The 19019-nt window shown below is 38.2% G+C and overlaps 1 protein-coding gene across 7 annotated transcripts in view; it reads left to right on the forward strand.

The window, feature by feature from the left end:
• The window catches only part of LOC127438130 (ephrin type-B receptor 3-like), a 64261-nt gene extending 45578 nt beyond the window's left edge, over positions 1 to 18683 (forward strand). For 2 of the 7 annotated variants that reach the window (XM_051693449.1, XM_051693445.1), the window contains 12 exons: positions 57 to 392; positions 4187 to 4311; positions 4680 to 4842; positions 5004 to 5112; positions 6410 to 6462; positions 7165 to 7386; positions 8630 to 8877; positions 9570 to 9785; positions 9950 to 10099; positions 10183 to 10376; positions 13446 to 13601; positions 17052 to 18683. In XM_051693449.1, the coding sequence (XP_051549409.1) occupies positions 57 to 392; positions 4187 to 4311; positions 4680 to 4842; positions 5004 to 5112; positions 6410 to 6462; positions 7165 to 7386; positions 8630 to 8877; positions 9570 to 9785; positions 9950 to 10099; positions 10183 to 10376; positions 13446 to 13601; positions 17052 to 17160 (2081 nt within the window). In that variant the 3' untranslated portion in view covers positions 17161 to 18683. The remainder of the gene's footprint in view (positions 1 to 56; positions 393 to 4186; positions 4312 to 4679; positions 4843 to 5003; positions 5113 to 6409; positions 6463 to 7164; positions 7387 to 8629; positions 8878 to 9569; positions 9786 to 9949; positions 10100 to 10182; positions 10377 to 13445; positions 13602 to 17051) is intronic. The other 5 variants (XM_051693447.1, XM_051693446.1, XM_051693448.1 and 2 more) reach the window with 5 other exon arrangements.
• Positions 18684 to 19019: the final 336 nt, after the last annotated feature.

The following is a 19019-nucleotide window of genomic DNA, read 5'->3' on the forward strand; positions in this document are numbered from 1 at the left end:
TTCCATGTATACTAGTATCTTCAAAAGATAACAACAACATTTGTTCTTTTTTGCAGCCGTGCCCTCTGCTCCTCGCAATGTAATCTCCAGTGTAAATGAGACGTCGCTGATACTCGAGTGGAGTGAACCACGTGACCAAGGTGGCAGGGATGACCTTCTCTACAATGTCATCTGTAAAAAGTGTCTGCCAGAGCGCGGTACCTGCACACGGTGTGATGACAACGTAGACATCTCTCCTCGCCACCTTGGGCTGACCGAGAGACACGTGACTGTCAGGAACCTTCAAGCTCATACTCAGTACAGCTTTGAGATTCAGGCCGTCAACGGAGTCTCCAACAAGAGTCCATACGCACCCCATTTTGCAGCTGTTAACATCACCACCAACCAGGCTGGTGAGTTCAATGGTTTTTGTTTAACAAATGTGCTCTTATATTCTTTCTGAAAAGACCAGAATGGTCACCAACATATGCTGTGTTTTGGATGATGGTATGCTGGTGTCCCCACCAGTCTTGTTAACTAGCTTAATCAGCAAGACTTTCTTAATTAACCAGCTTCAGAAACAAAGGCTAGGCTGGTTAATCAGCGTCACCAGCTAAGGTGATGCTGATTTCATAAACTAGACCAGCATTAAACAGCTTAAACCAGCCTAAACCACCTTGGAAATTCAGGAGTGCTAGTGTCTTAACCAGGCTTCTTGACTAGCATAACCAGCACAACTTCTTCCTTGGTCAACCAGTTTCATGAAAAAAGGCTATTTTGGTTGACCAGCTTCACCAGCTAAAGTGATTCTGGTCCACCAGCTAAACTAAAGGGTCTCAACCAGGCTTCTTGACTTGTTTAGCCAGCAAGACGTAATTTGTTAACCAGCTTCATGAAAAAGGTAATGCCGGTTGACCAGCTTCACCAGCCAAGGATATGCCGGTCAGCACTAACCAACATAAACCAGCCTAGACCGCATGGAAATTCAGGTGTGCTGGTGTCTCGGCCAGGTTTCTTGACTAGCTTGACCAGCACAACTTCCTCCTTGGTCAACCAGATTCATGAAAAAGGCCATTTTGGTTGACTAGCTTCACCAGCTAACATGATGCTTGTCCACCAGCTAAACTAGAACTAAACCAACACTTACCTACATAAACCAGCCTAGTCCAACATGGGAATTCTGGTGTGCTGGTTTCCCCACCATGCTTTTTAACTAGCTTAACCAGCAATATTTTCTTTGTCAACCAGCTTCAAGAAAAAGGCCATGCTGATTGACCAGCTTTACCAACTAAAGTAATGCTGGTCAACCAACTAGACCAGCACCACACAAACACTAACCAGCATAAACCAGCATGGAACTTCAGTTGTGCTGGTTTTAAAAAAAAAAAAAAAAAAAAAAGACTTCTTGACTAGATTAACCAGCCACACAAGGCCATGTTGGTTGACAAGCTTCATTAGCTATGGTGGTGTTGGTCTAGCTAGTAGCACTAACCAGCATAAACCAGCCTAGGCCAGCATGGAAATTACATCCTCACTGGCTTGAAATAGTAAAGTATAATGGGTTCAATTAAGGCACTTCCAGCCCATGATACTCAACCCACAGAGCTCAGCCCACATAACATATATATGCCAAAGAGCTGTGCTACAATGCTCAATAGCTAAGATAGAGGGTGCTTGGTTAGCGAGATGTGGAGATGCATAAACATTTGAGGAGAGATGGCCTCTTATTGTGTGATCCATGTTTGAATTGAACACTGGACTTCTCAGGATCACTGCATATGCTTAACCCTCTTATTTGCGCTCTATGATAGCATCCAAATCCCAGAATGTTTGCTATCTGGAATTGTCCACAGGCGTTGTAATATGACCCAGGCACTGTTCAGCCCAGGTCAAGCCCAGGGTTACATGCACGCCCACAAAGCAGCCCACCCTCACGGTTCCAGAATTCAGAAGGGCCTGTGATCAGATTAACTGATTATTCTCCCAGAGCTGTGATTGAATATTCATCCCTTTTAAGACAAAAAATAAATATGGGCCATCAGCTCAAGGGGCGTCATGGTAACTTCCACTGTCTCCTCAGGAGGAGGCCCCTTAATCCTCAATACTTCCTGGTCAGCCTGCTTGCTTGCACTCGTCTCAGCGAGAGTAAGCATGTGGGCTGAGCAGGGAGTATTTTCTTCAGGGTGAGCTTTTTTTCTGAACAAGGCTTAGGTAAAGAGGTTGATGGTGGGTTGGGGGAAAGAGGGCTTTGTCAGGACAGACAAAGAGAGAGAGAGATGGAACAGTGGAAGGATCGAAGAACCGGACCTGGGGATTAAAACACTCAAAGAAAGAGTGAGAGAGAGAGAAACAGAGACAAAAAGGGAGTGCAATGTTGAGAGGTACTGTATTCTGAACAAGACGTTTTAAAATTAGAAACCAGAGATACTAACATCACACCTGAGGACAAATGGGGACAGTATAGATTGTGTAAAGGTAGTTGTTAAAATAGATAATGTGCTATGGAAGATGATGAGTGACAACACATATATGAATGAATTTCATGAAAACTTGTCCAGGTCACATTTAACTACAAAATAAAACATTAAATAAAAAAATCTATATTTTGTATACTGTACATTTTATATAAATTATATTTATTATATGAAACATTATTTTGCTTAAAGAGAATTAAGCCTTTTTTTTTTTTTTTTTTTTTTTTTTTTGTGATCATGTGGGTGTGTATAGCCATACACATTTGTGCATGTTGTGTGGTAAGTGGTGTGGACTGAATCTGCCATATATACTAAGCCTTCTGGTGTGTCTGTCATGGCACTTTTTATAGGAATTAAACATAATGTTTCTAGTGATGTTTTGTTTGTGTACAAATCAGTCATTTGGAATAAACCTTTAAGTGAACGAATCGTACACTCCATATACATACATCACTCATTTTTCTCGTTCACTCACATCTCTTCCTTTCAAAGCCAGTGAGCTCAAGGGTGTGACTCAATCAGCTCCCTAGCCCCCTATGTCTTGAATCAGTATATCGTGAACATTAATTCGGGCACTGGCAAGGGTGTTCATCCACTGAACATTGGGACACTTTTGATCTTATGAACTGCCACATGATTGGCATTAATCAACGTCACTGTATTATTGCCACTGTCGTGGATTTTCGTTGTAGATATATAAATGTACAGTGTGAAAAAAAACTAAAAATTATATATATACACACACATATATATATATATATATATATATATAAGATAAATTGCAAAAATAAAAAAATAAAGGAGTGTATTTTTAAACTTCTTTTAACAACTCTAATATTTAAAAGATTGTTTCCCCTTCAGGGTCTTTATGGATGAAGGACATTAAAAAACAACATATTTTTAAAAGAGAAAATAAGGCTTTGACTTACACTTGAGCTTGTCTTCTAATGACTCAAAAGACTTAAGAAGATCTGTTGACTGACTGAATGAGAGCAGAAGGTAATTCGTTAGTTCAGTTCAGCAATCTCGTTCAAGAAGAAAAGGGGCTGGATGAATTCTGAATAAAAGTTACTAATGACCACACATTACAATGACATACTGTTTTTGTTAAAACTTATAATTATTTTTTAGGCTAGGATTTATTTTTATTTTTTTAGCTTGATAATAAAACAAAATTAAAAAAGTTGTGCTCAGCAGTTCACAAGATGATAGATATGCTCTGTTGTCATTTGTGGGAAAACTCTCTGCAGTGCTGAAGTCTCTTAGTAGAATTGTAGACGCGCAAATTTTGATAAAGGATAATTAGATTTGTTCTTGTCGTAAATGACTCTGTGCTTTTGGTTCAATGCAATTACTCGGTCAAAACGTAAAATACGGTCATTTGTTACCAACTCCTGCCATAAAGGCGCAATTTGCAGAAATGGTCAATGAACGAATCAATTAACAAATCTGAATGAATCTTTTTGGTGAATGGATTCAAAAGACTTGAGTCACTGGGATGAATCAAAATCCCAACCACTAAATGCTTCTAACAGAACACAATCTAGTATGTCTCATTTGAGAAGCAGGAGCCCCGAAAGGGCCCAAGACTTAGAGCCATTTCTATCTGATGCATGCAAGCAGACGCATCAAAACCGGTTGTTGGTAATTTTGAATCTGAAAACTCTTTGAATATGAAAAAATTGAAATTCAGCTTTCATTAAAACAAGATTTTTATCCTTTTCCCTATATAGCTCCTTCCGCAGTTCCTACGGTCCACCTGATGGGGGCGTCAGCAAATACCATGAGTCTCTCCTGGCTCCCTCCTGAAAAACCAAATGGCATCATCTTGGATTACGAGATTAAATACCATGAGAAGGTGAGAGTCAGTGTAAATCAATGAAGCGAACGGCATTCAATCACAATTCTGCCACTGTCATCCTCTGCTCTATACATAATCGTTCATACTGACAACAGTGTCAACCCATCCTCTCTCTCTCATAGCCTAACACTCTCCTCCCTCACTCCTTCCTCAATTCATTCCCTTCTTTTGAGCGCTGATACCGCGAGGCAGCCGGTGCTTGGCAGGAATAGAGGCAGGAGGATTTGCATAGGGGAGAAGAAAGGGCCGGGCATATCTGCTGCATGTTTGATGTGTTGTACTGACAGATTAAACTGGAGCTGCCAGACGCTCACTTTTAAATGCTGGCTGGTTTTATATGGCTTGTTTTATCACTGTTCCCACAGGACCAGGGAGAAGCTATTGCCCACACCATGACAGCCCAGCGTAGCTCTGCACGTATTGAGGGTTTAAAACCTGGCACGCAATACGTGGTGCAGGTTCGAGCCCGAACGGTGGCGGGGTATGGCCGCTACAGCAGCCCTGCCGACTTTAGCACCAACAACCAGGGTATGTAAAACACGTTATATTTTAATTTTTCCACATCAAAACAATGTGTCAAGCATTCATACTTATCAAAGTGGATTTTTTTTATTTTTTTTATCCTATAAATATACCTTACCAGAAGAGAAGTGTTATAAATAGATCTGAACAATTCCATTCTCTTACAGCTGACTCAGACAAGACACTACAGGAGCAGCTGCCTCTCATTGTGGGCTCCCTCACAGCTGGGCTGGTCTTCATCATTGTTGTTGTTGTCATTGCCATAGTTTGCCTCAGGTACAGAGTTCAACTTTGAATTTACCTACATTTAGTACTATTTTCCATTTCCAAAATGAATTACACCAAATTTAGGGGTAAGGAGCCAAAAAATAGCTATGAAACAGCACTATTGCTTATGCAGTGGTCCCAAAAACTATTTGGACATTTTAACCACACATTAAAGTAGTCTTTGCATTAAATTGTAAAAAATAAAAATAAAATAATAATAATAATAATAATAATAATATATATATATATATATATATATATATATATATATATATATATATATATATATTATTATTATTATATATATATATATATATATATATATATATATATATATATATATATATATATATATATATATATATTTTTTTTTTTTTTTTTTTTCAAGCCCCAAAACATATGCACCCATAGTCACCATGATGCTTTCATTCCCCTAGATTTAGCCTCTCTTTTTGAGAACCTTTTGGGCAATACATTTATCCAGTTTCATAAGTAGATTCAAATCTTGCACTTTTTAAATTGTAGCCATTGGCCTCAGATTTACATGTGTCCTACATTGCAATTTTGCAGTATGTTGATCATTGGCACTGGCACTCTCCATCTTGTGGCCACCATCCCATTGCCAGTGTAGAGGGCAAGGCAGCTGTGTATTTAAACCCTTATCATGCAGAAGTTCTCAATTTCCACTCTCTTTCTTTCTAATCAGCACAGCGTCTTGGTATCTTAACACGTCTGTGATTGAAAAAAAATGTAGGCCTTGGCATATTCCGGAACTGCATTTGAATTGGAAATGAGATACAAATTACCAGCGGGTATTATTGGCCCGGTTACCAGTTAGACAACAAAGGGACCACATTAACATGTTCTGGGAGGGGGGCTGGGTTTGTTGAAATTGCACTGCATTTAACAGACTGATAGTAGAGAAAGTGTGGAGGAAGGATTTAGGAGAGGATAGTGAATTATGTGGAATAATGAAAAATGTGGAAGCAAAGATTCCTCCACATCTAACAGGAGCATGGAAGCTAAGACTGCCGCTGTTGTTTTAGGTCTTCCTCCATTCTTCTTAGCTGTCTTTATGCAGATTTTACTTCTAACGTTCAGTCAACTGAAGTGACGTGTCTCTTGAGGCTAAAACTGTTGTTCTGTTAATTTTAAAATCATTGCCCTCCTTTAATTGACCTCAATTTGTGTCTCTGAAGGGGCTGACAGGGAAAAATGCAGGTCCCTTTCAAAACGCTTACATTGCTACAATTTGTTAGGAAATCATCAACCTCTGGTGACTAATTTTATTGTCTTTGCTTCACAGGAAGCAACGCAGTGGCTCGGAATCAGAGTACACAGAGAAACTGCAACAATACAGTAAGATTCTAAAGATTTTATTTGCCATATTCTTCCATTGTATGCACTACCCCTGCTGAAGAAACCAGAATATTGTGTTTTGAATTCTGGTTTGATGGTGTACCCACCAGGCTTCTTAGCTAGCTAAACAAGCAAGACTTCCATGGTCAAAAAGCTTCACCAACTAAGTTTTGCCAGTGAACTGCATGGCTATGCTGGTCCACCACCAGCTAGACCACCACCAAACCAGCATAAGCCTGCCTGAACCAGCATGGAAATTCATGCTGGTCTAAGCTGGTCTTTTCAGCAGGCACATGTGATCGCAATAATTTGGGGCTGTTCAGACTGAATGCGTTCTTGCGTTAAAAAAAGCTAGACACAGCACAACAAATGGAACAGAATGCAGCTGCCTCGAGATGCTTTTTAAAATTTGAAGTACATTTAACTTGACACGCCGTCTAAAAAATGCTTTCTTGCGATACAAAAGCTAGACGTAGCGAATCAATGGAACAGAATGCTGGTGTCTGCAGATGTGTTTTTAAAATATTTTTAACTTGACATGGCATCAAAAAAAAAAAAAAAAAGGCTCACAATGAGGAGAAGGGAAGTGAAATACAGGGCAGATGGATGCAAAAACATGTACGGTGTGAACGGCCTCAAAGAATGGTTTAGATACTGTGGCGTATTATAGCAGTGCAATTCATATGGCTATTCACACTATTGAATCCCCAATAGTCACTCCGGGAATGAAGGTCTACATTGATCCCTTCACCTACGAGGATCCTAATGAGGCTGTCCGCGAGTTCGCCAAAGAGATTGACGTTTCCTGCGTGAAAATCGAGGAGGTCATCGGCGCAGGTAACCAACAACACAAGCTCCTGAGCAACAGGGGGATGACAGCTAGGCACACCCAGGCCATACCTTTGGAGGACTTCACTCCAAGCGGTACTTGAATCCCCTCATCCCACTCCGAAACCCGACCCCCTAGCAACTTACCGACATCTCTAACAGCTTTACTTACAAGAGGGAGCTCCTGAGGTTATCTTTAGAGCTAACTATAGAGCTACCATTCCTGCTACTGCCCTCTGTCAACTTACCAAGCCTACCCTGAGCTTGATGGTATCTCCTGGATAACTAATTGTCCTCCTTACCTGTTAAGGCCAAAGTATACTTCGGTTTTCCGCATGGTGGTTAAAATTTTGTCATCAGCACAGTAAGCGCTAACTGTCTGTGTGCAGCCAAGTTTTCCTAGACATGCGGACAGTCCACGTTTTTGCTTGTCGTTAGTGCATACTCCTGCCATTGGCTGTGCTAAAAGTAGTGTGCATTCGTCGAACATATCTGTACAGGCCACGATCAAGAGTATACTTTGAAAGGCTGAACACTGGATCATATGCGAGATGGAACGGCACATGGAAAAACGAAGTATACCCTAGCCTTTAACCTCTCCATCTATGGCTCCTTCCTGCCCCTGAGACCACTCTCCTTTGTTTTGTTGATTTCATTTAAATATTAATATTGATAAAAGCAGTTTGCTTTACAAATGTCATGAATTTGAACCATTTTAAGAGCCAAGAACAAAGAGAAGTAGGATTCTGGTTCAGTAGGACATGAAGCCATGTTGTAATTGGAGTTGAGGAGTCCCATGCCAGACTACAACAAGCAAGGCATTAACATCTAGCGCTGCTTCCTAAACCTGTTGCTTCCTAGCTTCTAAAGTGATGAACCCCTACCATGTCCTTTCCCAACCCCTTTTAAACCTCTGTCACTTTTGGACCATATCCCATGTTGGTCTAGACACCAGACGCAAGTCCTACAACCCTACCAAGCTTTTGTCCCCACCTACGTCTCGCCCTACTACCCTCACTCCCCCAAGACCCTAATATTCCCTCTTCTTGCCCTTTACCCCTTTCTCTTCCCTCTTTTCTAAATCCCAACCCCCAGCAACCCTCTAAGAGCTTTTGCCACTAAAGCATTCCTGGCCACCCCCTTCCCTGGACACACTCCAATAGCTCCACCTTTAGCCCTGGCTTCTCTTGCTGTCTCCCCCCCGCCTCCCCTTGGCTCCTTGATTCTAACCAGTAACGGTCCCTCTCCCCTTTCTCTCCCACACTCCACCACTTTTCCCTCTCCTCTCTCTCCACTCCACCGTTTCTTCCACTTTCTCGTCTGTCCACTGTTCATGCAGGAGAGTTTGGAGAGGTGTGCCGTGGGCGCCTCAAGCTCCCTGGACGCCGTGAGATCATTGTGGCAATCAAGACATTGAAGGCAGGCTACACCGAGCGTCAGAGGAGAGACTTCTTGAGTGAGGCCAGCATTATGGGCCAGTTTGATCATCCCAATATTATCCGTTTGGAAGGGGTTGTGACCAAGAGCCGGCCAGTCATGATTGTAACTGAGTTCATGGAGAATGGAGCACTGGATTCCTTTCTCCGGGTGAGAGTCACCTACTACCATAATAAAGTTAGAATAATGTTTGTCTTTAAAAGTGAATTGTAATTTTGGCACCACTTGTGTCAACAAATAGAATTTGGTGCCGAAATATTTACAGTTTTTGGAGGAATCAACCTTCGAATGTCTTACTTATAGTTGTCTCTGCATTTTAAGCTGCACTAGGAGATAATATTTTAACAATGAAAAAATTACACATATCACCATTAAAGGGATAGTTCACACAAAAATTTACATTTTGTCATGATTACTCACTTTCCAAACCCATGACTTTCTTGAGGGTGAATACATGATGACAGAATTTTCATTTTGGGGTGAACTATTCCTTTAAGTTCTATACTAGTAGTTCGTAGAAAGGAAGTAATACTTCATAGAAAGTGATATTTTTCATGAAATTGTTCCATTATCTTATTTGCCATCCTTGCTGCAATCTAGCACAAATTCCTGCCTCCTTAATATGTCTAATAAAAAGAGATGTTTTCACCTAACCCCTTGAAAAATCATAAACAATTCTCTAAATGGCTATGACAGATAGCATAGCTGCTAGCTGTGACATTCAGAAATGAATCATCAGGCTGATGAGTCACATACTGGAACTCCGAAAACACACTGACAGCATTGAGGAACAACACTGTTATGAATGAGTCTGTGACATCTCCTCTCTCTCTCTCCAACAGTTAAATGACGGCCAGTTCACAGTCATTCAGCTGGTTGGTATGCTGAGAGGAATTGCAGCTGGCATGAAATATCTGTCCGACATGAACTATGTGCACCGTGACCTGGCTGCTCGTAACATCCTGGTCAACAGCAACCTGGTCTGTAAGGTGTCTGATTTTGGCCTTTCTCGCTTTTTGGAGGATGACCCAACAGATCCGACTTACACCAGCTCATTGGTCAGCAATCATATATCTTCTTGTTCATTTAATATTTATAGAAATTTGGGCTGGGCAATATATTTAAACAAATTAAATATTGATATTCTTCATTATTAAGAGCAAATAATAATTACCAGCTCTCAAATTAGGTTAAAAATCTCTGTATCATCTTGTATCTGTAGGGAGGAAAGATCCCTATTCGCTGGACGGCCCCTGAAGCTATTGCTTACAGGAAATTCACATCAGCCAGTGATGTTTGGAGCTACGGTATCGTCATGTGGGAGGTGATGTCATACGGCGAGCGCCCATACTGGGACATGAGCAACCAAGATGTGAGTCTCGTGTCCACTTCATTTTAACTAATTATTCTCAACTGTACAAAGATTAAGACCAAACTATACATTTTCTTCCACAGGTGATTAACGCAGTGGAGCAGGACTATCGGCTGCCTCCACCCATGGACTGCCCTACTGCCTTGCACCAACTCATGCTAGACTGTTGGGTGAAAGAAAGAAATTTGAGACCCAAGTTCTCCCAGATCGTTAACACCCTGGACAAACTTATCCGCAATGCTGCCAGCCTTAAGGTGGTCACCAGCACACATTCTGGGTAAGTGCATGCATGAACTGAGGTATATTAGCTTGTTAGCATGTTAGCTTGTCATCTATCAAGCGATATTTAATGAATATCCTGTAGTCATTTTCTTAATTTTCATAAATGGTCACTCTTTTCCATGTATTTACAGTAAATGGGGGCCGGAGCTTTCATGCTTCAAAAAGAATGCAAAAAGCACTGCAAAAGTGATTCGTTTGTGAACGTTTTGTTAATTGTGTTCCATAAAAGAAATTAGAGATATTTAATCATGCAAGCCATCTTCCGCATAGTAAATTGATTGTTAATAACAGATGTCAGTATTTGCTTAGTGACTTTTTTTTGCCTAGTAATTGCTAGGAATGTGTGTGGTGGTCAGAAGCTCTAGGTGGGCATTGACAGGGGATTGACCCACCTTAGGTTGTCTGCCTCTGCGCTGGGCATCCTGGAGAAGGGCTGCTGACAACCAGGAAACCGAGGGAGCCACTACGTCTGCTCCACAAATATCAGAGGATAGAAGAAGAGTAATTAGTTAATGTAATGCAAAGATGGGTCTGGTTTTAATTAGCAAGTAACGAGATTTTGAAAGGGCCAATGGAGAGGTGGCCCCCCTGCTGAACTTAATGAAAGAGGAGTGACATTTGATGCATTGTGATTCATTCCTTTACTAAACCAGGGATGTACAGTTTAGTTTTGCCACTTAATGGAAAACATGTTAAAAGTACACTGTAAGTGTGTTTATCAACACAATGTTTTGCAATTTAGGCTTTTATAAAGCAACATAAAATTGGCACAACCAGCACTTTCTATTCAGTAAATCTAAATGAATTCAGACAATTTAAGCAGATATTGTCGACAATGTTGGTGTTTGGGTTCCGTTATGTGTAGATTAATTACCATGTAATTGTGATTCCCCTCCTCATGTAAAATTAAGATTTCATGATGATCAAGTTTATAAAAATTCTCAATCATCCACTCCTGATAATCTTTTTGTAATGCATGACCATTATTAAAGGAATTATTCAATATAGTAACCCAAAATTCACTTTATTGACTGTATAAATAAACCGAACAGGCCTTATACCACATTTACACTGACTAAACAATAATAGTTGCTGTCATTCTTGAGTTAAAATCAATTTAGTTATGGACCTTCCTCATGTGGTTTTGACATTTGTATTTAAAGTCAACATCTCTCTAAGATGTGAGAGTCAGGCAAGCTCTAACAATGCTCCATTAAGAGAAGCTGCCTTCCAGGTTAATGACCACAAACCCTTTAGCCCTAAAGGCAGGAGCTTATTAAAAAATCACTCTTTCCATCCATCTATAGACGTTATCCTCAATAGAGCCTCTGTTCTGCTCTTATTAACGTTTTTCTTCTGCTTTTAATTGTTAATTAATCTAATGCCATCAAAAAACAGCGAGGTTCAGCTGAGTAGAGAGCTTGCGGACAGAAGTGTCTTTGCTCTCAAGACTTTGCCTCCTTGTCCCCACTATCCAGACTGTACTGTTGAGTTATTAAGAGTCAGGTCTGGGCATTGATGAGGTCTAGTCTCTGTTGGTTTTAGACTGAACTGGATTAGCATGGCTTCTTTTGTGCCTGACATGAAATTTATTTGCACTATGGGGTAAGAGGGATATTTTAGGAAGCATGTAAGAAAAACCTAAATGTGTTTTATATAACTAGAACACGTTCCTTAATCAACATCCATACTGGTCTTGACATAACATTCTTATCAACTTCTTAAGAGTAATAGGGCTGGGGTTTGGGATTTTAAGAACTTTGTTATCAACCAATAATAACCTAGTCTCACAGAATCATGTTACTTTACCTACATTTTTGCCCAATTGGTCATTGTTCGCAATGCTAACACTAGAGGTGATTATATTTTAATGTCGGCATTACGTATCCAACTACATTTACAAGCTGGTTCAAGCACGGTCAAATTGTGTGTTACCTCAACTGATTTGCACTTGCGAATGTGATGCAAAGGACCGAGGTATGAGTCCTGAAGAGCATGCAAGTCGACATGTGAGGCGAAAGTGTCATAAGCACCACAAAATTATGTGGTTGCTTCAGCAATTGTGTTTTCATCAACATTTGCTTTTATGGTACTATTGGTTAGGCTTAGGGTAAGGAAGTATGTTTTGTTGATTTAAAAACTCTGTTTGGGAGAACATTTAATTCGTTTTTAGCACCACATATTGGACATTTCTCTTAGAAATTTTCGCAATGCGTGTCAAGAACCATGTTATATCATTTAGCAAAAATGTCAACACAATAACGTAATTTTCATAAGCTCAGGCTAAATCATTTCCCTCTGATTTTAGGAACAGGGTTAGGGTTAGGGCTAAGAGTAGGGTAATGTTTTCCAGGACCAGCAAAGGATGTTGATCCACCTACCTAACCTACCTAGCTAACCACTCAGCTACCCTTCTTGGGTGAATCACATAGTGTGTAAGCAACACAGTAATTTTTATGCTGTCTACACCCTAGTGTTCAAGGTGCAAACTGTGCAAATCTATTGGTTTCAAAGGGACGGTGTGTTACAATGTTTTTAGAAAGGGTTTTGTGAAGGTAATGCTCCATCATGTGACCAAAAGATGCAGAAATTTTAACATTTGCTGCAACTCATTCTTTCGTTGCAATTCGTTGAACAACGAGAATTTTAGAAGTCCAATTTTCTCTGTTTTTTTTTTTGGAGCATACATGTGCACAATGCCGAGGCCAGTTGTGGTCAGATTAACATTGTATACATTATGGATGAAGCTGAGCTACAACTGCATTTCTTGGTCTAGTCCGACTGAAATCGAACTTTTAAAGTGCATGTAAACATACTGACTGAGGAGCACCCACTATTTCCAGTGAAGTTTTCTCAAGCGGGTCCCTGCATGTCTCTAGCCAGTAGGCCACAGTGGCAGGTTGAGGCCCTACAGGCCAGGAGAGGTGATGGTGGTGGTGGTGGTGGGGGTTTGGGGTGAGGTTTCGGTGGTGGAGGCCTTGCTTGACCTAACCCTCTCTCTCTCTCTTGTTATCTCCTCTCTCTCTCTCTCTCTCTCTCTCTCTCTCTCTCTCTCTCTCTGTAGGGCCTCCCAGCCGCTTCTTGACCGCTGTGTGCCTGACTACACCACCTTCACCACTGTGGGCGACTGGCTGGATGCCATCAAGATGAGCCGCTACCGAGACAACTTTCTCAATGCAGGCTTTGCTTCTTTTGAACTGGTGGCCCAGATGACCGCAGAGTGAGTGGCTGCTCAATTGGATAGGATGGGGTTCTTTGTTTTGGTTAGGGTGACCAGAAAGGGAATTGGGACTGGTCAGGACTTGGGATATGTGGGTTGTAAAACTGGGGCATCTGATCACCATAGTTTTGGTGGACTTGAGTAAAGCAAGTAAAACAGAACTTCAGTTAGAATTCAAGAGACATCCCTCAGAAAATGTAATGAATGAAAAACCTTACAAAGGTCATTGTCTAAAAAGGAAATCCATGATTTTTCGGTATATTGAATGTCTAGACATATGAGGAGAGCAGTTAGGATTAAATAAACGAATAAAGAAAAAAATCATAAATTCATCACGCCCATTAAAGGGTAATAAAGGATGGAGGCAGGAGTAATTTGTTTCAATATGCCGATTTGACAGGTGGAGCAGTCGGTGGTTTTCCCCTGGTCTTAATGACATGTAATTCTCCTAATGGGCCCCATTTATTATCATTTTATCCAACGTTGTTGCATTGATTGGGCCAACAGGGGGAAAAGAGAGAAAACACATTTACATTGCGTGAAATCACTTTGCTAATGCCGTGCGCTTGTAGAGATGAGATGGGGTTGACATAGAGTCCGTCGCTTTCCACCTCCACCACTTATCAGTTGTGGAAAAAAACAAGAAACGAAAAGTGTCTATAATCATTTTTTTTTGTTTTTTTGTTTTTTGGCTGTGTAAACTAAAACCTCATGAAGGGATTAGATTACATTGACAAATGCAATACAACAGGAAGGAGTTTTTGATGCTGATTCTTTAATGCACTGCAACTAATTTTCAGTAATTTTATTAAAAATAACATATACTTGAGAACCAAAGGTTTGTAAGTTAGTTAATAACTAATGGGTAACACTTAATAAAAATTAGGTTGAATTAATTAGCATTTATTGATTGCGTTAATAAACATGAAATATAGTATATGTAAACATTAGTTAATCCATAATGAACTAACAATCAACAATTTTATATTTATAAATTCATTTTAACCAAGATTAGCATATGCTTTAAATGTATATCTATCGTTAGTTCATGATACCAAATGCATTTACTAATGTTAAGAAATACAACCTTATTGTGAAGTGTTACCAAATAATGTTTTCAAAGAACATATCTTGAAATAAGTTGTTTTCTCGCCCCGTTGGATTTTTTTTCTTTCTTTTTGTTGTAAGTATAAACCTCACTAACTTTTGTAAAACGGAAAAAAAAAAAAAAAAAAAAAAAAAAGAAATACAATTAATTCAATATACAGTATATTCTCTTAATATCTTATACAATTAAAAGGTAAATTAAATTAAATATTTTAAAGTAAATTTATCATTTAATGATGTTTAGATATTTTTTACTGAAAAAAATAAATTAAAAATACAGATTTTTTATTTTTTATTTTATTTATTTATTTATTTTTTATGGTTAGAATGTCCTTTCATACCATTTTCCCTTTTTGTTATTGTTCTGCTGAATAATCACTGTCTATTGTGTGGTAAAATATTATTCTGTGTGTATGGTTTAACTAGTAGCACTCTCTAAACGTTTCATGTGAAATTTGACATCTGGTAGCCTAATGTGCAAAATCGAATAAATCATTGACCAAACATTTGACCTACCTCCAGTCTGGGAATTGGCTTTGCACCACAAACTTGTCTTAGTTCAGTAGCCAAAGGGTGGGGCTGCTCTATTTACACATTCTAGCAACAATTTGCGATCAGATTTGCTCACCTGAATACATTCCCACAGGAGTATTATTACTTGAATGAGATTAATTCTGTTTCTTTTTTAGAAGCCACACTGGCTTTGGTAGGACAGGCAGCAAAAATCAGATGTGTTTAGTGTTTGTTGTCTGAGCAGTAAAAACCTGATCCAAACCATATGAATAAGAATCTCTGATTAAAAAACAATATTTAAAAATGCATAATATTCCAAGTAGTTTTTTTTCCTGTTTCCTTAAAAAAAACAAAAAATAAACCAAACATTCTCGATTTTAGATTCCATTAAATGTTGTCGAATGAGCATTCTTCAGACTTGATGTTCATATGACAAGTTGTGGTTAAAGATACACATTATGGGTTTTGTTTCAATAAGCTATATTTAATATGAATTAAATAATTAATTAATAAATGTAAAATAATTGTTAATGGAATCGTTAAGGCACTGGAATTGAAGAAGAAAAAAAATGCAACTGATTCAGTTCCGTTAACGGTTCTCAAACATGCATTCTACAGACTTATTCATGTGACAAAGTTGTAGTGAAAGGTACACGTTATGGACTTCATTGTAATAAGTCAAATTTTATATCAATTAATGAATAAATCTTAAAGAATAATTAAGGAACTGAAACTGAAATAATTTTCTCTACTTTCAGTTCCTTTAATGGTTCGCAAACTTGCATTATTCAGACTTATTCATGTGACAAGTTGTAGTAAAAGATACAGATTATGGGTTTTAGTGTAATAAGTCAAATATCATTAATGGAATCGTTAAGGAACTGGAACTGAATAAAATACCAGAACCAAATTATTTTCTCAACTTTCAGTTCCACTAACAGTTCTCAAAAATGCATTCTACAAACTTGTTCATATGACAAGTTGTAGTAAAAGATATACAGTATGGATTTTATTGTATTTTTCTTTTTTTTTTTATCAAGTCATTTAGTAATTAATCTAAAATAATCATTAATGGAATCGTTAAAGAACTAGAACTAAAAAAGAATACCAGAACCAAATTATTTTCTCAACTTTCAGTTCCGTTTACGGTTCTCAAACATGCATTCTACTGACATTCATATGACAAGTTGTATTAAATATACACATTATGGGCTTTATTGTAATAAGTAAAATTTTATATTAATGTATGAATTAACTAAAAGAACCGTTAAGGAACTGGAACTGAAAAAAAACGAAACAAAAGAAAAATTATTTTCTCAACATTCAGTTCCATTTAAGGTTCTCAAACATGCATTCTACAGACTTATTCATATGACAAGTTGTATTATAAGATACACTTGATGGGTTTTATTATAAAAAGTCACATTTTATATCAATTGATTAATCTAAAAGAATCATTAATGGAATCGTTTAGGAACTGGGACTGAAAAAATATACCAGAACCAAATTATTTTCTTGACTTTCAGTTCCGTTAACGGTTCTCAAACATGCATTCTATAGACTTGTTCATATGACAAGTTATAGTTAAAGATACACAGTATTGGTTTTATTGTAATAAGTCAAATTGTATATAAATTAAGTAATTAATATAAAAGAATCGTTAAGGAACTGGAACTGAAATAAATACCAGAACCAAATTATTTTCTCAACTTTCATTCTGTTAATGGTTCTAAAACATGCATTCATCAGGCTTTTTGTTCATATGCCAACTTGTAGTTAAATATACACATTACGGTTAAATAAAGTGTCTTTTTGTTTTGTTTCCTGCAGAGATCTGCTACGGATAGGTGTGACATTAGCTGGCCACCAAAAGAAGATTCTCGGCAGCATCCAAGACATGAGACTGCAAATGAACCAAACGCTGCCCGTCCAGGTTTGAGTTCGGATGGGGCGAAACTGTTCTAGCGGATGCCTGATCATCTCGGCTAATCAGATGAAACTGGCTTGCTGTGCCTCGGACAACTTTTTCCTTTCCCTTTTTCTGTTTTCCTGCATTATTTTACATACGACAGGATTAGATAGTTATTTTGTATTTCTTTTTAAGAATGGAGAGAGGAAAGGCCGTATCCCATGCATGCCTGGTGAGGCTCCGATATGGGGTGGTGTTTGCATGCGTGCGTGTGATATTTTCTTTTACGGAGGCTGCGTGGAACTCGCCCCATCTCCAAAGCCTCCCACAATGCATTTTCCCTGAAACTGACATGGAAGGGCAAACCCTTTCCGGATGGACACTGCATATGGAGATACTCCTCTAATAGTACACATAACTTGAAAATAAAAGACTAAGAGTGAATATGTACACTCATAAACAATGCGTGTGGACAAGGAAATCTCTCAAATCCTAGCAGATGTTTAGTGTATGATCTTGTGCATATTCCCCATCTTCATATTGAAGGTGTTTAATTTAAAGGCACGGAGAGGCACACGGCAGAGGCGAAAGGTTGCAGATGCTGCAGGACTGGAATTTGAGGAAGCTGCGTCTGTCCACCAGGTTTAAACTGACAAAGGACTTATAAGAAAATACCTGGTGAACTCAGGATGCTTTCATAGTTAAATAATGGATTCTCACAATTTCAATTGATGTTTTTCTTTTATTCTCTTCCTTTGTTTTTCCACACCCTCCTTTAGTTCCTGTTTCACATTGAGTTCATTATATCACAATTCTTTAGCAGTTAGATAGAGAAGGACCATGATAACTTGTACTATAAACAGTGTTAATCACTGGCCATCTCTATAATGAGCGAATGTGTGTGTGTCAGAATGACTGTGGTGTAGTGTATGCATTTGTGTGTGTATGTGTGTATAAAACAGAGAGCGATTATAAGGATTATTCAGTACAAATACTGTACATAAGCCTTCAGTTGTTTTCCACGGTGGAGAACTAATGTATAAATTGTGACAAGGAGCTGCAGTTTTTAAAAAAAAAAAATTTTTTTAATAGTTAATCATTAAGGATTTACAGGTATTTCCTTCAGTCAAGAGAAAATATAGCCCAGAGAACCCTTTGAATTAAAAAAAAAAAAAATCTTTAAAATTATCTGATATAAATTTGAACCTGCATATTTTATTTTATTTTATTTTACATTTCCCAAGAGGCCAAATTGAATTGAATTACTTTGGATTAGTTTCCTTCCATTATTTAAACAAAATATTATTTTGAATGATCTGATATAAATTTGAACCTGCTTATTTTATTTTATTTTTATTTTTTATTGATTTTATTTTGTTTTATTATTTTATTTTATCAGGAGGAAATATAGCCCATAAACCCATTTAAACAAACAAAAACAAAATACTTTGAAAGATATAAATTGGAAACTGCCTATGTTGACATTCTAGAAGTGTGTTAATGTTTTGCAAAAAAAAAAAAAAAAAAAAAAAAAAAGAAAAAAGAAAAAGAAAGATATGCACCAACAATAAAAAAACGTTTGGGATGATGTCATGAAATTTGCAATGTGTCAGAAAGTTTATTGCAGAGGAAGTTTATTGAAATACCGAATAGAGGTGTATAGCGTGTCATCACTGATGTTCAGTATGCAGATTCCTACTAAATCTCTCCTATATTAAAGCTAAGCCTTTCCATCAGAGACACAAAGAGAATATGTTAGAACCAATTCTGAGAGATATCCTATTGTAAAGCTCATTCACCAAGCATTTTGTTCGCTTCAAGAAATAATATTTTTAAAATTGCAGGATTTCCTGGGGCGTTTTCAAATGAGATCTTTGACTACAATGGTA

This window comes from Myxocyprinus asiaticus, chromosome 49 (genome assembly GCF_019703515.2).
Source record: "Myxocyprinus asiaticus isolate MX2 ecotype Aquarium Trade chromosome 49, UBuf_Myxa_2, whole genome shotgun sequence".
Taxonomy (NCBI): Eukaryota; Metazoa; Chordata; class Actinopteri; order Cypriniformes; family Catostomidae; genus Myxocyprinus; species Myxocyprinus asiaticus.